General features: G+C 43.8%; 1 protein-coding gene across 2 annotated transcripts in view; it reads left to right on the top strand.

Annotated features, from left to right (window-relative positions):
* Positions 1-23142, top strand: part of Myo61F (unconventional myosin 61F) — a 151842-nt gene that overhangs the window by 120799 nt on the left and 7901 nt on the right. For both annotated transcript variants that reach the window (XM_089573744.1, XM_089573743.1), the window contains exons 4-26: positions 6644-6842; positions 7572-7652; positions 8170-8349; positions 9261-9359; positions 9492-9602; positions 10948-11019; positions 12156-12275; positions 12372-12448; positions 12642-12747; positions 13660-13740; positions 14831-14968; positions 16528-16576; positions 16655-16782; positions 16925-17030; positions 17430-17664; positions 18238-18314; positions 18544-18612; positions 19283-19367; positions 20452-20506; positions 20900-21004; positions 21621-21704; positions 21800-21893; positions 22971-23041. In XM_089573744.1, the coding sequence (XP_089429870.1) occupies positions 6644-6842; positions 7572-7652; positions 8170-8349; positions 9261-9359; positions 9492-9602; positions 10948-11019; positions 12156-12275; positions 12372-12448; positions 12642-12747; positions 13660-13740; positions 14831-14968; positions 16528-16576; positions 16655-16782; positions 16925-17030; positions 17430-17664; positions 18238-18314; positions 18544-18612; positions 19283-19367; positions 20452-20506; positions 20900-21004; positions 21621-21704; positions 21800-21893; positions 22971-23041 (2422 nt within the window). The remainder of the gene's footprint in view (positions 1-6643; positions 6843-7571; positions 7653-8169; positions 8350-9260; positions 9360-9491; positions 9603-10947; positions 11020-12155; positions 12276-12371; positions 12449-12641; positions 12748-13659; positions 13741-14830; positions 14969-16527; positions 16577-16654; positions 16783-16924; positions 17031-17429; positions 17665-18237; positions 18315-18543; positions 18613-19282; positions 19368-20451; positions 20507-20899; positions 21005-21620; positions 21705-21799; positions 21894-22970; positions 23042-23142) is intronic.

The raw sequence follows: 23142 nt of genomic DNA, 5'->3' as shown, positions 1-23142 counted from the left end.
GCCATCAAGACCATTATTGTATAACTGTCATGCCCATCCCTCATGTAATGCCCCATACCAGGGGCCTTTGAGGTATCAAAAAAAACAAAAAAACACGTGGTCCGGAGACTTCTGTTCCCGACTGAACATGTGAAGCCCTAGCTCGTTTAATCCTTTGGGGCTCGGGCCGTATCCTGATGGACCTTATAAATCAGTCCTTCATTGTTAATCGCGGAGTGAAAGGCTCTGTGTCTTTCTCGAAAGTTCATTAACGTGCACTGTGGTTATGGCGCTCGTCTACTGACCCGAAAGACGCGTGTTCGATCCCAGGCGCGTTGGTCGAATTTCGATGGAGGTGTAGTTCTAGAGGCCCGTGTGCTGTGCGATGTCAGTGCACGTTAAAGAACCCCAGGTGGTCGAAATTTCCGGAGCCCGTCTCTCATAGCCTGAGTCGCTTTGGGACGTTAAACCCCATAAACCAAGCCATTAACGTGCACCGACATCGCATATGAACAGTTCTTGTTCATTAATTCCGACCGAGACGAAATGAAGCCTCCGCGGCCTCAGCACCCGCACGCCATAAAGGTTGAGCTATAGCTACCGCGCCCGGCGTTGCACAGAAATTGCGTCTCGAAGTACCCGATTAGTAGCGTAAAAGCCCATGCAAGAACAACTAATGGAAAAGGGACTAGAGCCATTCATGGCGGAAATATTTCACGGCTTGGTCTGCAGCATAAAACGGGAAACGCTACGTACCGCTGCTTTCACAAGCTTCGCGGTCGGTGCGTCACAGTGTTCTGCGTATTGTGGAACAAGAAAAAAAAAAAAGGAAACACCGATCGTAATAACGCCGCTAGCAGTGGAAGTACGGCGTCACGCTTCAGCGCAAGCGTTGTGGGTGGTTAGGTTGCGTAAGCGCGCGCCGATTAACGTTCGTCGCGTCTCGGAAACGCTGCAGAGCGTTTTTTCCAGGCGAGCGGCCTCGGCATTGATTACGCAGAAGAAAAAAAAAGTGTCCGAAGCACACCCGTTAAATCTGTCAGGAAAGCGGAGGTTTTCGTCACAGTTACTTCCCGGCATCGCTTTATGGCAATCCGACGTATTAGGCTTTTTTTTTTTTTCTTTTACGCTTCAGTCCGTAGTTGCTGGCTGACAGTATGTCGCTGGAGGTACGTGGCTCACGCTAGTGCCGTTCCTGTGTGATGCTTTGTGAGCTCTTGTATTTTATTCGCTCGCATACGTACCTTTCATTAGCCGCGTTTAAATTAAATTGGTAAATTGGTTTTTGAGGAATTGAAATGGCGGAGTATCTGTCTCACATATCTCGGCGGACACTCCAACCGCGCCGTAAGGGAAGGGAGGACGGTGGGAGTGAAAGAAGAAAGAGGTGCCGTAGTGGAGGTCTCCGGAATAATCTCGACCACCTGGGGATCTTTAACGTGCACTGACATCGCACAGCACACGGACGCCTCTTGCGTTTCGCCTCCATCGAAACGCGGCCGCCGCGGTCGGGTTCGAACCCGGGTACTCCGGCTCGGTAGACGAGCGCCTTAACCACTGTGCCACCGCGGACGCGTTTCCGTCACTGATTTTTGTACAATGGTCAAATTGTTGTTTATTTATTGTTTTTCTCGTTTTTACGTGGAGATTATCATTTTACAAAACGCACTCTTAACCAGGCATGTTTTCAGGGCTGATCCCCGTCTTGCACTGCTGAATCGAATAGTCTGTAGTCTTCGTTGGCTGATATATATTAATCCGTAACTGTAACTGTTTTTCTTTTCATTTTTTTTCTAAAGGTGTGAAAATGCTTTGAATCAAAATTGTGCGCTTATTAAAGGGGTGACCCGTGTGAATGAAAGCCTGATCTGTCTGCAGCCAAAGTTTCGTTCGCGCATTTTTTTTTCGTCGTGTAAAAACGTACTGCGGTAGCCTGCAGGGTTTCGTAATAATGTAACAGATTATTTGAGGCCGTACTTCTTCAGCGCCGACATCGCAGCGTACGCAGATGCACTGCCACATGATTGTCAGTTAATTTAGAAATAAAGTGAATGCTTTTTCTGTTCTTATTTTTACTTTTTGGTGCAACATCGTTCTCAAACGTTACGTAATTAATATGTTAGGCTGACTTGTTAAGCCCCATGTGAAAAGTTTTCTGTTTCTTGCTGAGGCATGACTTACACTTATAAATATTATTACTTCTATTCTTTGGATGCTTTGAAGCTTCAAAACCGTACTACATCATATGTTTGTTTTTCTGCGTTGATTTATGTATTTCTGTATTCTCTATTTATTCTTCACATTACTGGTCGTTCGTGTCCAGAGGTTCTGTCGTTTATTTAGAACACACTCACGCATACACAAACATACATGCATACACATAATATGCTTTGTGACGCGTTCATTAAGACCACGAGCATTCTGTCGTATGTAACAAACACAGATACACGCAGAACAGACACGCACACGCCAATAGCGGACATAATACGACCCACAGCCATGCAACAAAACGACAAGGCCATTCTCGCCCTCGATCTTAAGGGGGCGTTTGACAATGTTAAACATGCCACCATACTCTCTAACTTGAACACCACTAACTGCGGGGCGAAGGTCTTCGCCTATGTCAGAGACTTCCTCTCTGCGCGTCAGGCACTCCTCCGGATCGAGGACGAGGAGTACGGCCCGTACTCTATGGGTACACGAGGTACACCACAGGGGGCGGTGTTATCACCGCTCCTTTTCAACATCGCCATGATGCACCTGCCCGGCCGACTGGCTCAGGTAGATGGCATAAAACACGCACTCTACGCAGACGACATTACAATCTGGACCACCGAGGGGAGCCTTGGGGAGATAGAGGACCGCCTTCAGCAGGCCGCCACCATAGTCGAAGCATATGCTGCCGACTGTGGTCTCCAATGTGCTCCCGCCAAATCAGAGCTTCTACACGTCAGGACAAACCACAAGGACAACACGTCTCTACACATATCTCTGTCAGGCGGTCCCATCAGAGAAGTGGCGGAGCTCCGGATCCTGGGTCTGTTCATCAATAACAAACTTAGGCCGGACTCTACTATAGCGAAACTCAAGAGCTTAGGTGAACAGGTAGGGCGCATGATCCGCCGTGTTTCCAACAAGCGGGGTGGTCTGCGGGGCAGGGACGCGCTACGGCTCGCCTATGCCTTCGTGACCAGCCGGATCCTCTACGCCGTGCCGTACCTACGCACCACCAAACAACAAGACGAGCGCATTGACGCCATCATCAGGAAGGCAACAAAGCGAGCACTGGACCTTCCGGTGGCTACCTCCAACGCCAAACTGAAGGCGTTGGGAGTGGTAAACTCCTATCAGGAGTTGCGGGAGGCCCACCTCGTGAACCAATATACGCGGCTATCGCAGACGGTGCCTGGGCGCCGCCTGCTAAACCGCTTACACATCCAACACACATGCATACCAGAGGGGACGGAGAACATCCCGATGCTGTGGCGCCACATGCTCTTGGTCGCTCCGCTCCCGCGTAACATGGACATGGCTTCACATGAAGGCAGACGACAAGCGCGGGTTCGCACGCTTGAGAGGCAATATGGGTATAAAGAGGGCGTCTATTACGTGGACATCACAGGGCCGTCGCCCGCAGGATTCTTCACGGCTGCCGTAGTCCACCGGGGAATGAATGTCGATGGGCTATCTTTTCGGGCCCCAAATTCAACACGAGCGGAGGAAGTCGCAATAGCTCTCGCTGCCGCCGATCCAAAATCGAAAACGGTTATTACAGACTCTCGCCGGGCCTGTGAACATTATCTTGCAGGCGAAATATCACCTCTGGCCTCGCAAATTCTAAGACGCGCTCTCGCCGATCCAACTCGCACAAAAGTGATCTGGGCTCCTGGCCACCAGGGTCTACGAGGCAATGAGGCCGCTGATGCGGCCGCCCGAGCGCTCACACACCGGGCTCCTCATCCTAGCTCTCATGGCTCAGAAGCTCATAAACCGCTTCTGCGGTTCCGCGAAATCCTAATTTATTATTGCGACAGCCACCGTCTCTACCCGGCACCTGCCAAGGGGCTGAGTAAGGCGGAGGAGCGAACTCTGCGGCGCCTGCAGACAGGAACCCTTCTCTGTCCTGCAATAGCAAAACACTTCGATCCGAACACAGATGGGCGCTGCCCGCACTGTGGAGAGATCTGCGATATCTTTCACATGGTGTGGGCATGTACTCAGAATCCTCACCTTCCCCCCTCCCCCACCCCCACCCGAGAGGCATGGGAGACTGCCCTCCTCAACTGCTCCACACTGGAGTCCCAAAGGGCTCTGGTCAAGCGGGCGCGAGACGGGGCCTCGTCATGCGGTGTCCCGGACTAAGGATACCGACCATGCAGCAGGGTTATTTATTTTTTAACCCTCAAGCTCTCTTGATTAAAGTTTTTCACCACCACCACCACCACAGCGCAGAACGCGATAAAGGAAAGAATAAGATGGAAACTCAACATCTGGCGGAAGTCGGCCGGCGGAAGACGAGAAAGAAAAAAAAAAAGCAAACAGTGCTCCAGATCTTGGTACACACGCGCTGCCGGTCTTAGTATTTTATTTTTTTTTTTTTTGCCTGTCGTGAGCATCCGGTCTATATACGGCACGACTGAGAATGCCGCGTTAATTGCCATATATATGTCGCCTGTGGTGAACCTGCGCTGGCAACAAAGAAGTATCGGTGTTAGGCGGCGTCGCACATTTTCCTCCACTCTGCTCCTTTGAACCACAGACGGAATATTCGAGTACAAATATGTTTATGAACTACGGCAGCGGGTATACTCACTACATCCCCCCCCCCCCCCCCCACACACACACACACACACTCCCTCTATTTTTTTATAGACTAATTGCAGCATTCAGCATTCCAAAGTATTTTAGGGAACTCACGACGGTGTAGTAATTGTAATGAATGGAACAATTACCCATCGACGTACAGCCAGGCATCTAAGCTCAGCCATACGACTAGAAAGGAAAGCTGAGGTGGATGCTGAGTAGCAGCTCTCTTAAATGATCAGAACACATCGCAGGTCCAGCCGCCGCGGTGGCTCAGTGGTTATGGTGCTCGGCTGCTGACCCGAAAGACGCGGGTTCGATCCCGGCCGCGGCGGGATCGATCCCGCCGCGGCCGGGTTTCTTTGTAGAGGCCCTTGTACTGCGCGATGTCAGTGCACATTAGAGAACCCCAGGTGGTCGAAATTTCCGGAGCCCTCCACTAAGGACGGCGTCTCTCATAGCCTGAGTCGCTTTGGGACGTTAAGCCCCATAAACCAAACCAAACATCGCAGGTCCCAATTACAGAAATTCGGCTCTCTAAAACTTACTACCAAGCCACATGTGGCATTCGGATTAAATTCTCAGCGCTGCTCAAAACACTGTCATGGTGGGGAAAGAAGAGTCGCAACATAGTCTTGCCCGGATTTTGATTAGGAGTTTCTTAATGAGAAGGGTTGAAGGAGAGTTGCATGTAGTCCGTTAATCATTATGCACACTCTCAATTATTCGAACTCGAAAAGAACCGAATATTTGATCGAATTGTACCGAGTTCGAATTAAGGGGGCCTTTTCTAAGCCTCAGTTCGAGTAAACAGGAAGTTCGAATTAAGCGAGTTAGATTTTACTAGACCGCATTATTTAGGTTTAGGTTAGGTTTATGGGGTTTAACGTCCCAAAGCGACTAAGGCTATGAGAGACGCCGTAGTGCAGGGCTCCGGAAATTTCGACCACCTGGGGTTCTTTAACGTGCACTGACATCGCACAGTACACGGGCCTCTAGAATTTCTCCTCCAAAGAAATTCTAGCCGCCGCGGCCGGGATCGAACCCGCGTCTTTTGGGTCAGCAGCCGAGCACCATAACCGCTGAGCCACCGCGGCGGCAGACCGCATTATTTATTCAATCATTGTTTCGCATACATCTTCTGTATGAATCATAAATGTCTTGCTTATTTTATTTCCTTGTTTACTCCACTCTATTGCCCTCATTTTTTTTTCGGCATGGTTTCATATGCCAGCCCCGTTTGGTCATAATTTTGACTGTGTGCCAGTTTCAGAATGTTGGCTGCTCTGCTGAGAACCCGACAGGCGATAACGGTACGCTCTGGCTGTGCTGCCAGCTGAATGCTTGGTAAGCCTGAAGACAGCGCGTATTGGAGCAACGAGTTATAACGCCTGAATTAAATCTAATCTAGTTATAACACGGCCGTGTGTCCTGTCTCCCACTGTGGCGTCTTTTGAGCTCCTTGCTCCGAGGGCTGTGGCGGCAGTGACGGGCAAGGAAGGGACCGCATGAAACAAAGCTGAAAGCAAGCAAACAATAAAGTTACAGAAATGAAGGACGAGAAAACACACAACAGGAAAGCGTTTGGTTAGTTTACGTGCTTCTTAGCTATAGCAGACAGCGCGTAATCGTACGAAACAGATGAAGTTCGTGTCTACTTTTCCGCGATGGCTATGCACTCTAAACACGAACACGTCTATAAGGGAGTTACAAGGGAGTAAGGGAGTAAGTTTACTCCCTTTTAACTCCCATATAGACGTATTCGTGTTTAAGGGAGTGCACTAGAGGACAGATTACTCCTTCTTTTACTGCCATACAGGTGTATTTGTGTTCAGAGTGTAGTAAGTTCAGTGTCGCGCAGTTTCGCCATCTCCGACGCGGCGTACACGAGCATGCACGAGGAGTGCCGCGACCAGTGCATCCTCATCTCCGGCGAGAGCGGCGCGGGCAAGACCGAGGCCTCCAAGAAGGTGCTGCACTACGTGGCCGCCGCCAGCCACCACTCGGACGCCGTGGAGCGGGTCAAGGACAAGCTGCTGCTGTCCAACCCCGTGCTCGAGGTGCTGCCTTCCTTCTTCCTTCCTTCCTTCCTTTGTTCCTTGCTTTGCATCATGACCGGTCGGACGCTTCTTTTTTCAATGGTGGCCGGTCTTTCTTGCCCGACCGCGTACTTCGTTCAGTGATGATGCTTCACCGTGAGCACATGAGCACTGCAGTGGAGATAACTTCTGTTTTGCTTGGAGTATATCTTGTTCAGTGAGCATAAGCCGTTTTTGTTTTTTGTTTTTTTACGCTTTAACGGGGTCCTCGGAAAAGCAAGAAACGAGAGCCCTGGTTATGAAACGCGGAAACAGCTACCTTGTAGTGTGTTGACTTTTCTTTTCTTTTTTTTTTTGCCTCTAAAGGTTTTCTGGTACCCGGAAGGAAAGCATTTTCCTTTTTTTTAAGTTTCTTCAGTATTACCAATGTTTTGACATTAGTTTTAATATTTCTGGCTGATTTTCTTTGCTCCTCAAACTGTAATACTGGTCAGCACTTTGCCGCGACCTTGTCACTACCTTCCCTCCTGAAACGAGGTGGCTTCTCCGTTAACAGACGTGTTTTGCGGTAAAGCACGCTTGCGGTGGCGCGCGCTGTTTTGTTTGTGCGTCATCGCAGGGAAGCATCGTTTCGTGTTTTGCTTCAAGAGCACGATGCGAAATGCACCGCTCCACGTTTCGCCGCTTCGTCTGTCCTTTAGATAGGAAATTTTCTGGCTCCTTTGCATAAAAATGCTCAATCTCTCGCAGGCTTTCGGGAATGCCAAGACAAACCGGAATGACAACTCCAGTCGGTTCGGCAAATACATGGACATCGAGTTTGACTACCTGGTGAGTTTGGATATTATTTTCTTTGCACATTGCTGCAGTCATGCTCCCATCATCATCAAGCCTCATTATATATGACCCCCCCCCCCCCCCCCACCCCTCTCTCCTCAGAGAATAGTGGGGTGAGACACTCTTTTACACGTCATTCATGTTCAGTATTTTAATTTTGTTAAATGAGCCAGCAGGAATACTCTGTCACAGGTGTATAACAAAGATTTAAGCTTTCCAGCTGTCTGCCAAATTTAATTCAGACGTGTTTTGTTCATTATACTCTGCATGGTTTCTGTGCCATTAAAATTCAATTCATCATAATCGTATCTGCCAAATACATGGGTCATAGGAGTGAGAAATGAATAAGACGTAATGTTTGCGTCTCTTTTTTTTGCTGTACTACAGCAACTCCTTTTCTATGCAACTAGCTTAAGTACGTTAGGTACCGTCAGTGTATTTAGGCAAATGGTAGCAATAAACATCTTTTTATGTGTGGTGACTTCTTGCTCCTCCTGAATGCATTAAACAGGGTGCCCCTGTGGGTGGACACATCCTCAACTACCTGCTGGAGAAGTCTCGCGTGGTGCAGCAGGCCTCTGGAGAACGAAACTTCCACATCTTCTACCAGCTCATCGCAGGTGCCGAGGACGCACTCCTTGAAAAGCTCTCACTGCGCAGAGACCCCACCTTCTACTACTATCTCAACCAGGTAAGACACAGACACTCACCCTCCATGCTTATATTATGTGGCTGCCAGATTCCGAGGATGGCTCCAGCTTCTCAAGTCTGCTTTCGGATGGTAGAAAATGAAGGTCTTTATGGAGAACTTTTTTTAATGTAATGCAGCTGCATAAAATCGACGTGCTATTAATAGGATAACTAGAGTACAAGAGCAAAGAATGAATCAAAATGCAATGCGTGGTGCATAGTAAATTTTTTCAAGTTGCTGGTAGGTATTTTGGTCTCTCATCACTCAAAAAATTGCGAGGACACTTTGGCAACTAAAGTGTTGAGAGGCGAAAGCCAAGGACACTATGCCGTGATGATTTCCAGTGGATGTGATGTCACACCGTTCCCGTGGCTATATCGATATCCAAATTATACATCTTTCGGTGATCTTAAGTGTTAATTGTGCTTAATTACACATTTTCCCATCTAATTTGACACAAATGCGACGTTTTTCCGACCATTCTGTGACAATTTTCACTATGACTTGGCGACTTCTGGTGGATGTGACGTCACACTGTTCCCGTGGTTATATCGACGTCCATCCTATTTCGACGCAATTTCGACATTTTTGCCTATAATTAATTAATTCATCTACAGTCATCAAACTTGGCTTCTAGGTTCATTTTTTCCTCCTCTATCTGAAGCAACCATTATTTTTTTTCTATCTTTTTTAGTTCCCGAGTGAAACGCGTGTGACACGCTTTGTTAACGGACGACAGTATGAGCCATTAAAAGCTTTCGCCTTAAAAGTCCAACTGAGTCCAACTTTTTAGACTTCAATTTTGTCTCCACAAATAATTGGCAAGGTGTTCATGGTCTTGTCGTATTGTTGTGTATTGGTGCAAACTAACTGTATAATTTGATTTCTGTGTTCTCATATTTATTTTGCAGGGTGACAGCACGGAAGTATTTGGCATTGATGACACAACACAGTTCAAGGTTGTCAGGGATGCCCTCTCTATAATTGACTTTTCACTCAAGGAGGAAGAAGTAAGCATCACAGTTCTCCAACTTGTTTTGCAAACTTCATGTACAGAATGTGTTGATGAGTACATTCCTTTAGTTGCTTTGGAACCTACATTAAATTCTAAGACTGCAAACTATTTACACTGTATTTTGCAGGAGATATTTTCCATAGTGGCGACTGTACTGCATCTTGGCAACACGGGATTTGTGGAAGAAAACGGTGAAGCCATCATTGCGCAAGACAAGCCAGTCGCAGCCATTGCCAAGGTAATGAATATCTGTGCTGCAGTGCTTATTGACTTTTCACACCATTTTTTCACTTTTGGCTAAAGCTTTTCATACAATCTAACTTTGATTCTCAGAGTTTTCATTACAACATGACAGAATTCCTTGTTTGAGGAGAGAATGAGTGCTTCAGTGTCTCACAGTGGCTGTGGCATATTGTTACTAATTAACTGCTACTTATTATGATAATTAATAAGTTTTCCAACAATGAGTAAGAATGATATGCTAAGTTTAATTCATACAATGCCCTCTATATATCCATACAATGCCCTGTACAGTGCAGGTTTGAGATAGTCCACAGAGTGGAGCTATACATTTGATTACCATTGGTATCATTTGCCAATTGTAATCATTTTTACTACTCTTGCACAAAGCAATTGAGATATTTGGGCCGTGGTCTAGCACAACAGAGACCATGGAAGATGAGAGATGGATCGATCTTGACCCATCCATCTCCCGTCTTCTGTTGTCTCTGGTACACTACACATATTCTCAAATAGAATAATAGACCAACAAGCCCAAAAGCAAGCGTTAGTGAAGAAACTGGGGTTTGACAATGAGTGCCATCGTGGGAGGACATTACCTTGGTGCACTTGTAGAAAAATGGAGGACGAGTTGAGGGTGTGGGGGGTGTTGCATAAAGCATAGTTTTACGAACACTATGAAAGGTCTTGTAGTCTTCCCTTAGAAAATTCCTTGCATGTGGAACAGGGGGAAGCGTCATCCTCATTAAGACTGCTTAATTCACACAACTGAGACAAATACAACCATTGCATGAACAGTCAGTAGAATGATCACAGGTAAATAAAAACTACAGAGAATGTGTTTACTACATTCGAATCGGGGTGAAAGCATGGATTTGTGTTATGTAGAAGACAACGGTGAGCAGGCAATGCCGCGGGACGAAGCAGATGTAAGTTGATGAAGACAACGCTCTCCAATGCACAGCGTGAAAGTGTGGTGCAGTTTTACACGAGGCATGTTAGCTGCGGCGATAGCCTAGTGGTCTTGCTGAGCAGCCCTTCAAGGAAACCTGTTCGCGCAGTCGCGGGTTCAACTCCCAGTAATAGATATTGATTCAATTTCTTTTTCTCTTTTTCATGGTTTGACCTCTGACCCAGCTGAAGGTCAAATTTTCACGGTCCGCGATTGAAGCTCGAGGTTCCGTAGTGAAACTTTCGCTTCAAAAGATAGATGCCAACATTCCTTTACCGGAGTGCCAACCATAGCTTGTATACTTCGTCTTAGTATGCATACTGCTTAGCTACTTTTTCCTTAACTAAATTACCCACTTTAACTTAACTGCTTCCTTTTCTCCTTTCCACAGCTGCTGTGTTGTCCTGAGGAGGTGCTCAGAGATGCATTGACAAATCGGACAATTGAAGCAAGAGGGGAACTTGTAAGATGTGCTGCTACTTCTTCTGCTAGCGCAGTGTAGTATACCGTATTTTCCGGTGTATAAGACGCGGGTTTTTTTCAAAAATCTGGCTGGTGTGTCCTATACAAGGGTGCGTCTTATATTCACATTTTTCGTTTTTTTTTTTTGCGAGTTCAGAAATTACTCAGGTTCATGTTCAAGCTTTTTTCACCGAAAAAATATTACTACCAATAACGCGGTTGTAACATGGTTAATACTTCAATACGGGGACCGCCGTGCGCAACTTTTTTTAGGTGAACTTTATCATGAAACGGCGGGGTTGACTACTTCCGGGATCTTAAACACGCGGCCGTTTCGGAGGCCCCAAGCAAAGGTAATGTGAAATGCCAAAAGACGGCGACAGTCGCGCTTCTCGCCATTGTCAAGACAAGCCAAGAGAAGCCGATGATTTTTTTTTTAGTCACCCTTTGCAAGTAAGTAGTGCGAAGAGAATGCTTCAGCCGCGTTGCCTTTTCGATAGCGCATCCGAAGATAAAGACTTTGAAGGTTTTATGTAAAAATAAATTGTTATGGACGTAAAGAGAGTTCTTTCGCTCTTTTTTCTTTTGTGCTAAAACGTGGGCGGGTATGGCGTGAGTGTTGCCTTTTTCGATCACATAGCGTTGCTTAAGAACTTCTCACACGTACGGTGAATTTTGCAATGGTCGCATAAGCATGTTTAATTAAGCCTCACTTGCCTAACTGGGTAAATTGGGGTGCGTCTTATATACGGGTGCGTCTTATACAAGGGTGCGTCTTGTACACCGGAAAATACGGTAACTTTAGCTCACGAGTCACGATTCATGCACACGCCCACTGAGTTTATATGCTGGTTAAAAGCAGCAATGTCAATGTGTTCCCAACAAGGGCTAGTCCCTTTGGTTGTAGACTGCGGTATCAGCATTCTTGTTCGCTGTTAAATTCACAATGTGTGTGTACTGAAACACTGACACATATCACAAAATTTGAAATGGTACAGAGCAACATGACATGCTCTGCTAGAGTACCCCTCATAGGAACTATATTTTGGAAGCTAAGACAACATATTGCTAGTACAAGCAATTACTTCCTGCATACTTCCAAAAGATTGTCAACTATAAAGCATGTTTGTCTTCCAGGTTACAACACCTCTGAATCGGGACCAGGCTATCTATGCACGAGATGCTCTGGCCAAAGCTATCTACGAACGTCTCTTCAAGTGGCTGGTTGAAAAGATAAATCAGTCATTGAAGCCACTGGTAAGCACAGTCTTTTGTATTATATTAAATGCTGACAACAGTGCTCTTTTGAGCGTTGCAAGAGCCTGATGAGATGTGTGGTGTGCTTGCTTGTAGAAAACTCGCTCATCTGAACGAAGGACACTGATGGGTCTGCTCGACATTTATGGATTTGAGGTCTTCAAGAAAAACAGGTCTGTTGTTTGTGCTTGCAATTTTTCTTGTCCTTGACCAGTGTTCACTCTTTGGCTCCATCTTTTGCCAGCAGTTATGCAATTTATGTAGAATGAGTCTAAGTTGCTACAGACATTTCAATTTTGATATGTCTAGTGTTATCTGCAAAGATGTGCTTGTACTTTAGCGGTGTATTGCAATATTTCTTTTCAGCTTCGAACAGTTCTGCATTAACTACTGCAACGAAAAGCTGCAACAACTTTTTATCGAGCTTACACTGAAGTCTGAACAAGAAGAATACTTCAGAGAAGGCATTGAGGTATGGGGCACATTTGGTGTCACACATAAAAAAAACAAAAACAAATATCTCTTGTTGTCAAAAATATGTATTCAAGCTGTAATTTATTTAGTGTTTGTGCAACTTCTCATGGGTTGATTCAAAGTGTAGATATTCTTGTGCATATATGACATCAGTTTCAGTGCTCTGAATATAGATATTTCGTAAATTAAAGGTTTGGAATTTTTTTTATTTTATAAAATAACAGGACTAAGATCACTGATTTTCAGTGAATCTATTTTCACATACCAAGAAACAGAGCTGTTCAGAGAGCTTCATGCAAGTCAGTACAGTCGATATATACGTTGAATAGGCACATAAATGTAACTGAAAAATGTTGGCATTCAAACTGACTTCTCATAGTATTATTATCAGCATGTAACCGGTTACTGAGCATGGTGTCCATGGTGCTAGGTATCAGCTATTTTTGAAGGTCTGGTAATAAGTTGAGGGTCAGCCAATGGATGGCTGGGACTGTGCATAGCTCTAATTGATTGCAGCTCTAGGTAGCACATGATTAGTTTGGCTAATCAAATGCAATTGGCATAATTCTTTTATGGGCATAAACTGTCTCTTGTAATGTTGTTTAATAGATGAATAGGGTGTTATATGTCTTCAGCACCATTATAATTCTCAACATGCTTGGCCAGAGTTGTTTCCGGCAGAATTATATGTACTTTGACTGCAATCTTAAGTGAAAGGTGCTATCAGCTTCAGTGTGAACATTTTAATTATGATATTTATCACAGAACGAAGTTACTCTAAAAGTTGTGAACTACTGGATGGTGCAATACTTTGATCATTGTAGTAAGGAGAGAAATCTCATGTAGGGAATTTGACAACTGGCTGAAGAGAGAACTCATCACATTCCACTTTCTTCTATTGCATAATCAGTGGACACCAATCAACTACTTCAACAACAAAGTCATCTGTGATCTTGTGGAAGAAAAACACAAGGGCATCATCTCTCTGCTGGTAAGAGCCCTTCATTCGTTTATTACCACTCATGTAATCCTGCTACATGAGGACAGGGCATTTGTTCCAGTAAGTAAGAGAGAATAGCTCTAGCGAAGATTAGCATTATTTCTGCTGACCTATTTATTACGTTGCCTAAAGCACTTAATTAGCATTATAGATTGAGGTTATGCTCTGAAAAAATGCATGCAAGAATAATGCATGCAGTATTGAATGTTTCTAAATGAATGACATAGAAAGAAGCACTAAAGCTGGAAGAAGTTAGTCAGAAACCCATTACAGAAGTCTTTTTGTCACCTCTGTCTATGGCTGTAGCAGGCAACTGATTTCACTCAAAAATGTACCAATAAATGAAGAATTGGTAGAAGTACTCACTCCATACTTATATTCATGCATCTTATGCTCGCAATCTACATAAATTCATCGATTATATGCTGTCTTATGGCTGAAATCGTACTTGATGTGCGTTGTGTCAATTTGGTCACAAAATGTTATGAAGTTCTTTAACCACAAATTTCGTCGTCTTGGGCACTCATGCAAATGTTTATTATGGTATGATTGTTAAGCTAAGCTCTGTTGTTTAATTGCCAAAAGTAGATGGTACTGCCACATTTTGGAATCTTTCAAGCCTGAACTGGTTGTTATCATCTAATGAGCCCAAAACTCCCTTCATGCTTCTGTATCCAGTAGACGTACCTTATTATACAGCAAACCTTGGCTGCTTTGTGGAAGCATCATTGTGTTTTTGCAATGAATACCATATACCTTCCCATGGCTTACAATAATTTACACGTCTGGTCTGGTAAATGTGAACAAAATTCTGGAGTATAACTTCCTTTGATATATGTACTGAAAAATTTTTTGCATTTAGCCTATATGCCAGGTAACAAAGCAATATTTTTGCTAAACTTGCTGGCATGCCGTTTGCATTAACAAACAATAGATATAACATGAATCAGTGGTAAATGATTGCTTGGAATTTTGAGATCACTTGAAATTGCTGTAGTCAGTGAAACTGAAAGAAAAAAGAAAGCAGCTGGCCCGTGGAATAAGCGATGGAAGGAATTACACCTGGATGGATGCACTGCAGGACGAGGAATGCCTGAGGCCCGGTGGAGCCACAGACAAGACATTCCTCTTCAAGATGGAGCAGACCATCCGCATGCACCCTCATTTTGTCACCCACAACCTGGCCAGCAACAAGCTCAAGAAGAGCATTGCACGAGATGTGAGTACTGTGCTCGAAATCGGCGCTCTGTTCTAACTCTGTTGTGTATTCTGTTCTGCTTGTCATTGTCAGCGATATTCATGAGAAAAGGAAAGAAAAAAACCTGGTGGCCTCCTTTACCTCATTTGTAATGGTATCATCTCTTTCTAAAATGCTCAAGTACTTTCCTTTGGATTATCGTACAGGATTGTACTAACCGGATCTACGAATGCACCTTAATCCATTTGCTGGAGTGGGCCTACTTCCAAAGTTTTTGGGGGTCCTCACATTTTCAGCTTTGGCGGTGCCCTATGATTGGTCCACTGGTGGTCAGACGGTTTTGATAATGTCATGACCTTCTCAATCGCATTCATATAGATTGCAGGGTGTCCTCATACTGCTACGAATGCAGTGGTTAAGCGATGCACCACTGCCACAGCAGGTGGGGCTTATGAGGCCCAAGTTGCTCTTCCCAAGCTCGTGTAAGGCTCATGTGCAGTGTCATGGTGGGCAGGTGGCTTCTGCATTGAATGTGGCAACGGTGGGCAGTTTGCTTACAATCCGGTGGGTAGGCTGTGATGACGTCACAATGGCTCGTGACCTCTCTCGACCAATAGGGCAATTTTTCAGGGGATTTCAAATTTGGCGGTGCTCTCTTATTGGACAATTGGGGTCAATGATCCTGATGACCTCATCAGGGAAATGACCAATCAGGAAATTTCGTTACAGAAAAGCCGGAAATTTTTTGTGTGATGACAGCCTAAATGCTATTGCATTAAAAATTAAACTTTCCTCAAATTCAACACCTTTGTTGCTAACTCTTTTTGTGTCATCATGGTCTTATATTGAATGCTAATGGTGCTTTTCAAAGCAGCTGTATTAGCAATTTGACCAAAATGAATGGAAAACTTAAGTTTAACAGGTAACTTCACTGACAGAAAAATATGCCGCATGACTTGACGAGCTTGACAAGAACATATAGTGCTCAAATTATTTAAGCAGAAAGCTATGGTTTCTGGGTGGCATAGCATTTGATTTAATATTTTTGCGTTAATATTTTTTGCATGCGTGTGTGGAAGCATGTGATCATAGCTGAACGCACTGTCCCTCCTGGAACCTTACACAGCATTTGCTACCTATCATATATAGCTCTCACATTTACTAAAAATCAGGTTAGCTTTGCTGCCGCATCAAAATGCTGCTTATTTAACTAATGGAAAAGCTGATTTTAGTAAATGAATAAATGACAGGCTTATTTGGTTATGTATTTAGTGGATACCACTGCTACAAGCAGAAAGATAAGCATCTATTTAAGCAAACTGATGCCGGGCGATAACTTAGAGGAATCTGTACAATACATTGGTGTTGCTAAGCTAAAGGGTCTCCCTAGGTAGCAGGTGTGGAGCAAAGCAAGCTTTAATTTCACCGTTTCTATCACCCTTGAAATGTAAACCATATCTTATTGCTTATCACTTGCATATCAAGTTAAGAAAACAGCTATGCCTCACTTGCAAATGAAAGGGGCAGGGATGGCAGGTTTTGTGGCATTCACTTTGTGCCACGTTCTATTTGTCTTGCAGGAGTTCCGGCTCATCCATTATGCTGGGGATGTCACTTACAAGATTGAAGGTAAGCTGGAAATTATCAGTGCTGTGACAGTTGGCTAAAAAAAAAACATTTTGTGATCATCTACATGCTATGTTCCAGGGTTTCTTGACAAGAACAATGACTTGCTGTTTCGTGACCTGAAGAAGGCAATGGCTGGTGCTGGCAACAGCATCATCAAGGATGCCTTTCCTGAGTCTGAACTGCTGAGCAAAAAGCGGCCACCTACAGTAAGTGTGCCTCCTCTCATATTATTTATTCACTTGGGTTCGATGGTTAATTAGCTGGTGCTGACCACACTGTTGCCAATCCATGCCTACGTTTCATAGTATAACTGTACCTTTAGAAGTTTTTGTGTTTTTCCTTTTCCAGGCAGCCACCCAGTTCAAATTAAGCTTGCAAGAACTAATGGAGATCTTAATGTCCAAAGAGCCTTGGTATGTTCGTTGCATTAAGCCCAACGACTTCAAGCAAGCCTGTGAGTACTTTTCCACCGCTTCTGAGAAAAACACAAAACATAAGCTTGCCATACAGCAGTGCACAGCGAACAAATACAGTGAAATAATTTTTAGTCTCACGATACGTTGAACGAACTTTTTTGGTTGGTGCTTAGACAAGCTGCCAAAATTGCACTTTGAAGCTGTAGCAGAGTCCTGGCATAACCATTTTTGTATGCTTCGCAGCGTAAGCTTATAAACTATTGAGAAATGAGTGCCTATTAAAGTACATATCTCGTGACAGTCTTTATGTGTTCTACCTACTGAAAACCTTGCTAGTTAGCTCTTTAATCAGGCATTCATTTACAACATTCACAAATCTATGAGTGCACTGGCTAACTAATAACACTACCATCTCTCTTTTTTTTTTTTCTTTACAGCCAAATTTGATGAGAAGGTTGTTGGACACCAGGTGCAATACTTGGGCCTCCTGGAGAACCTGAGGGTGCGCCGTGCCGGCTTTGCGTACCGGCGTCGGTACGAGACATTTCTGGAGCGGTACAAATGCCTTTGCCCTGAAACATGGCCCAGGTACCGTGGCGGGACTGCTAAAGAAGGTGTGGCTGTGCTCATCAAGCACCTCAACTATGCACCCGAAGAGTTCTCCATGGGACAGTAAGCACACTTTCACAAGTCTTCATGAATCTACAAAATTTAATCAACCCAGTCACATCTAACCAAAAATGCATACGTTGAAAATTTCATTAACCTGCTTACCTATTTTCTGGCTGTTTCGGTGCTGGTAAAAATGCTTCACTCAGTGTCTGTTTTTTGCACATAATATTTGCATGATAAACTGAGTATTAAAAAGAAATAGTCATAATACTGACTCGAGCTAAGACCAATTTTAAGAATGTTGAGATTTTTAAAAGTTAGTAAGTTATTTGTGCGGATGTACAGAACATAAGTGCACAAGACAGACACTGTTTATTCTGAAATAACACATATTCTGTCCTTAGTCTCCTAAAAGTGTTAATAACTGTGTACTCAACAAGTGAACTACAAATTTTCCAACTTTACGCTATAAGTGAGACTGTCACCACATCCATGCCTGCCAATGGCAGTTTGAGCCTATAATTTAGTACCTGTGGGTTATGTTGGATATCTGCCCATATAAGGATACCCACAGAAGGATTGTATAGTGGGATAATACTGAATTGTAACAATGGCTGAATTCCTGCCTTCCAGCACGAAGCTCTTCATTCGGTTCCCAAGGACCCTGTTTGACACTGAAGATGCATTTCAGCAGAAGAAGCACTATCTGGGTAAGTTTACTTCATGTCTTTGTACACAAATGCAGTAATCAAGTACAAAACTGTTGCACAATACTGTGAATAATGAAAAAAGAAAAGCTGAAAACAAGTATGCACAGTGATTTGCACACTAGCTATGGGTGAGAACTTGATCCATGCAGTTGCTCTAATTTCTTGGTAATCATCTGACAAAGGTTAGCATTTATCTTTAACTTGGCTTTCTTTATTTTATTATGTCCAGCATCTGTCATTCAAGCAGAATTCCGGTGCTACTCTGCAAGGAAGAAGTATCTGAAGATGCGTAAAGCAGGTGAGTGTTCTCTTAAAGCAGCTGTGGAAAGGACAAAATTAAATTTCTGACAGTATGTTTGCTTGTCTTGGTGCACTTTTGTTTGCATGAACCTTATGATTATGCAAATATGGAGAACTCAGGGTTCAAAAACAGAAAATGTAAGATATTAGATGTCTTGGGCATCCTTCGCAGTTTGCACACATGAGGTTCATGTGAGCTTTTTGATCGAATTGTATGAAATGAACATGCAGTGAACACCGTATTTATTTCCATGCATGGTATAATTATGACTCACGATTCATGAAATCGATGCAGTGTACAGTTTGAAAAATGATAAAATTATGATTCACGATTCATCAAATTGATGCATGAAATAATGTGGCTGTGGCATAAAACAGGAATAGTTGGAGGTTACTGGGAGAGGCCTTTGTCTTGCAGAGGTCTCAGCTTGGTTGATGATGATGGTAGGTTGATGATGATGGTTACTGGGAGAGGCCTTTGTCTTGCAGTGGTCTCAGCTTGGTTGATGATGATGGTAATTCACTGATAACTGCCTGACAAGAGCAGCATGAAATACAATTAAAGGATCAACAGCTGTACATTTCCACACCTATTTCCACTTGTGTGCCATGAGTCTGAGGTTCTGTATTTCACAGTTTACTCAGTGGAGCCTTCTTATTTTCTGCAGCAATTCTGATCGAGAACTCCTGGCGGAGGTACCAGGCTCAGTGCCTGCTGGAAAGGCGGAGGAATGCAGCAACTGTCATCAGAAGGTACGCACATGAATGTTTGCGCAGAAAAATTACTACCAAGGATGTGAAGGATGCAGTTTTTGATGCAAGAAGCATTTTTGCTTATACTTGGGTAGTCATTTTTTTTTTTGGTGCGAGAGAATTCATCTTCAAAAGTTCATTTACGTGGTTCACAATGTTGATGCTATCTGGTGATTACTTCCTGTGTTGCCATGATGATGCAGAACTAGTTAAATGGTAGCAGCAGCAACAATAATAGCAGCAAATCACTAAATTCTGCCAAGTAAACACTTTTTCCTGCATCGTATTATCATTTACTTGTCACTCATTACAAAGCATTACAAAGCATGTCACTCATTACAAAGGCGCAGCATAAAACAGTCTCTAAATCTTCTGGACCTCAACATACGACGCAAATTCTTTTGCCTATCGTTGTTCCACTCCCTCTACTACAACCATTCATCTTTTGCACGGAGGCACATCACAGCAGCACATCACATATCATCTCGAACCGACCATGCGCATAAAATTCAAACAATTTTCGCCTGCACAAAGAAATATCAGAATTCCCCGTTAGTCTTGGCTATAAGGGAGTGGAATGGTTTACCTGCTAGCATTGTAGCTATCACTGAACCATCATCTTTCCGTTCAGCGCTACTATCATTTCTTGAATCAGGCGCAGCATTGTCGTCTGTTTGAACTTGTCGCCTTGTACCCCTGCTTTGCCGTATGCATGTACATATTATTTTTGTTTATTGCCCAGTGCACCATGCCCACGATGTATAAAAAAAACCAAAAAAACGAATTTGATAATTAACACCTAGTTCTTTTGTTCTCTATCTGTATTATCCATGAAGTGAAGCTTGAGTAGTTGTGTTATTTGCTGTCCCCCCCTATGTAATGCCCACCCGGGCCCTTAGGGTATTTAAATAAATAAAATAAATAAAATTACACATTCCTACTATTGTTGGTGCCTCAGCACTTAGCTTCTTAATCCCAACTGCACCAAAAGACATTCCTTAAAAGTCTTGGCGGTGTCATACTGCTCTGTACAGCCAAAATGTGCTTGGTGCGTAACTAAAATTTTGTTATGTCTGTCATGCAGATTCATCAAGGGCTTCATCACCAGGAATGAGCCTGAGAATGATGTGAATGCAAGGGTAAGTCACATCAGCAGCAGAGGTGACAAGCAGGAGGCATCAGATTTTACTGCGGAAGCACGCAGACCTTCTATGTGTGAACGATTATGCCAGAGCTCGCACATTTTTTCCAGCTAGTTGTGTGACTGTACAAAGTCCAATTGTTATGGATTGCATGCAATATTTAAGCAAGGCCGATCAATCTGCAAGCTTGCTTCATTTGTTCCATGTAGTGGATTTGTGCTGTGTACAAGCTGTATCACTAAACACAGAGCTAAAGTAAACTCACTGCAGTTTCCTTGTGCAATACAGGTAACTTAACATATGTGTATTAAATTACAACTTAGCCAAGCTCTTACCACAAAATGTTTGATTAGTGTGCGTGAACTGCTTACATTTTCTGACCTCCATCAGTTTGTGCGGCAAGTGCGAGTGGAGTTCCTGAAGAGGCTGGCTGCCAATCTGCCTCAGACCGTCCTGGACAAATCATGGCCCACTGCACCACTTGTGTGCAAAGAGGTTAGTGCACCACTATGGCTTACTGAGGCCAGCATGCTCACATGACACTTCGGTACCAGGCATAGTCTTACTAACATAATATCCAGATAACAAGAATAGTCTACTATGTTTTCACACAGAGATGCTAGGGATTGTGCTTGTCTTGGAGGCCCGGTGTAAACGACATAAAGCAGTGGCTGCCATTTTCTTGGTAGAGATTTGCCAGCTAGATCAGGTCACCAGGAAAATGCGAACCTATGAGCTACGAGCTAGGAAGTTGAAGTTGAAGTGAAGTTGAAGTAGTGAAGTTGAAGTGAAGTTGAAGTGAAGTTGAAGTAGTGAAGTTGAAGTAGTGAAGTTGAAGTAGTGAAGTTGAAGTAGTGAAGATGAAGTAGTGAAGATGAAGTAGTGAAGATGAAGTAGTGAAGTTGAAGTAGTGAAGTTGAAGTAGTGAAGTTGAAGTAGTGAAGTTGAAGTAGTGAAGTTGAAGTGAAGTTGAAGTTGAAGTGAAGTTGAAGTTGAAGTGAAGTTGAATTCAAGTTGAATTCAAGTTGAATTGTGAAAATGCTCAGGACATGGAGGGTGCAGTTCATACTTAATTCTGCGATGTTCGCTGAACCTCTTTGTCTGTCCTCAGACCTCTGAGCTTCTGCACGACCTGCACCGCAAGTGGCTGGTGAGGAAGTACTGCAGGTCCGTCACTCCCAAGAGGAAAGCAATGGTGAGTGCTGGCATTTTTTCAGTGATGATAGTATTTGTTACTGGGTGTTGCTGTGCATGAGCGTTTATTTATTTGCCTCATAAATGCCTACCCAGATGGAGTGGAAGGTGGAAGCCGAGGCCCTGTTTGAGGGCAAGAAGCAGAGCTACAAGACGTCAGTGCCTCAGGAGTTCCAGGAGAACAGGCTGCGTATGTAGATTAATGTGTTCAGAGGTGCAGAGTGTAATCATGTACACTAATCTGTGAATCTGTCTTCAGATAATCCACAGCCGTACTAGGAGCAGTGAAGTGTCTTTCCGCTTACTAAATTCCGCATGAAACTGCATTAGTGAAGCGGGCTAGTTGTTTTTCTAGTGTGGACATAGGGATATTTTGCCACCTGTGAGGACATATCTTGAATTCCTGTAGGCCCTTTGCTTTTCATCAAAGACCACCTAGACTTTATCGCTGAAGGCCAGATGAAGCTGCACATGTCTGCTTAAGTCAAGTATAAGAATGAGAAGCCTTTTCTGCATTTTCACCCACCGTGGTGGCTCAGTAGCACGGGCATTCAGCTGCTGATGCCAGTTAAGGTCATGGGTGTGATTCCTGATGCGGCGCCCGTATTTTGATGGAAATACAATAATAATACACTGTGTGCTGTGCAATGTCAGCACACATTAAAAAACCCAAGGTGGCATAAGGTAATCCGGTGGTCTTCAATAATACTTTCCTTCATAGCCTATGCGACGCTTCTGTATGTTAAATATCGTAGTTTACAATCTTTTTTTTCTTTTTTTTTGCATTTTGATGCTTTAAGCAGAGATTTAAAAATAAACTGTTCAAAGCAGTTAGTTTTAATGCTGCGGTATATTGAAACAAATTATGTGTAACTAATGAGGCTGAATGGCACAAAATTATATGTAATCGTTTGTGAATTATCAGTGAAATGAATTTAATTTTTAAAAATAGAAGTGGCTCTTGTGTGCTGCCTAAGCTGGGCATTTAATGCTTAAAACAGTAGTACAATCACACTAAATAGCAAAATGCCAAACCATTTATAAACTCTTCAAAGTTGTTTAGTAAAGCACTCCAGAGAACGATACTTTGAATGAACTGTGTACTGCTCTGTATCATGTCTTACTTGCTTGTTTATGATGCACTTTGAGTGCATCTGCCAGAATGTATTATTAGCCTTACAGACATGCTCTCAGTGAAAGTGCAGTAAAATGCCTGATACGTAAAACATAGAAGGTTAGTGCATGATTGATTACTTCTGTTTTTCAGCTCCAGAACTGGAACTGCGAAGGGAGAACATGTTTGAGAAGTCGGTCAAACACCAGGGTGAGATGACCTTGGTGAGTATGCTCCATACCCTGGCTCTACTTCTTACACGGACTATGCTTTTAACAAGCAGAGCTCCAGATGTTGTAACATCTCTTGTTTGAACTCAGAGTAC

This window comes from Amblyomma mixtum, chromosome 2 (genome assembly GCF_055824585.1).
Source record: "Amblyomma mixtum isolate Tamu chromosome 2, ASM5582458v1, whole genome shotgun sequence".
NCBI classification, from domain to species: domain Eukaryota; kingdom Metazoa; phylum Arthropoda; class Arachnida; order Ixodida; family Ixodidae; genus Amblyomma; species Amblyomma mixtum.
Note: the sequence above shows the minus strand (reverse complement) of the source record. Positions and strands in the feature narration are given on the sequence as shown.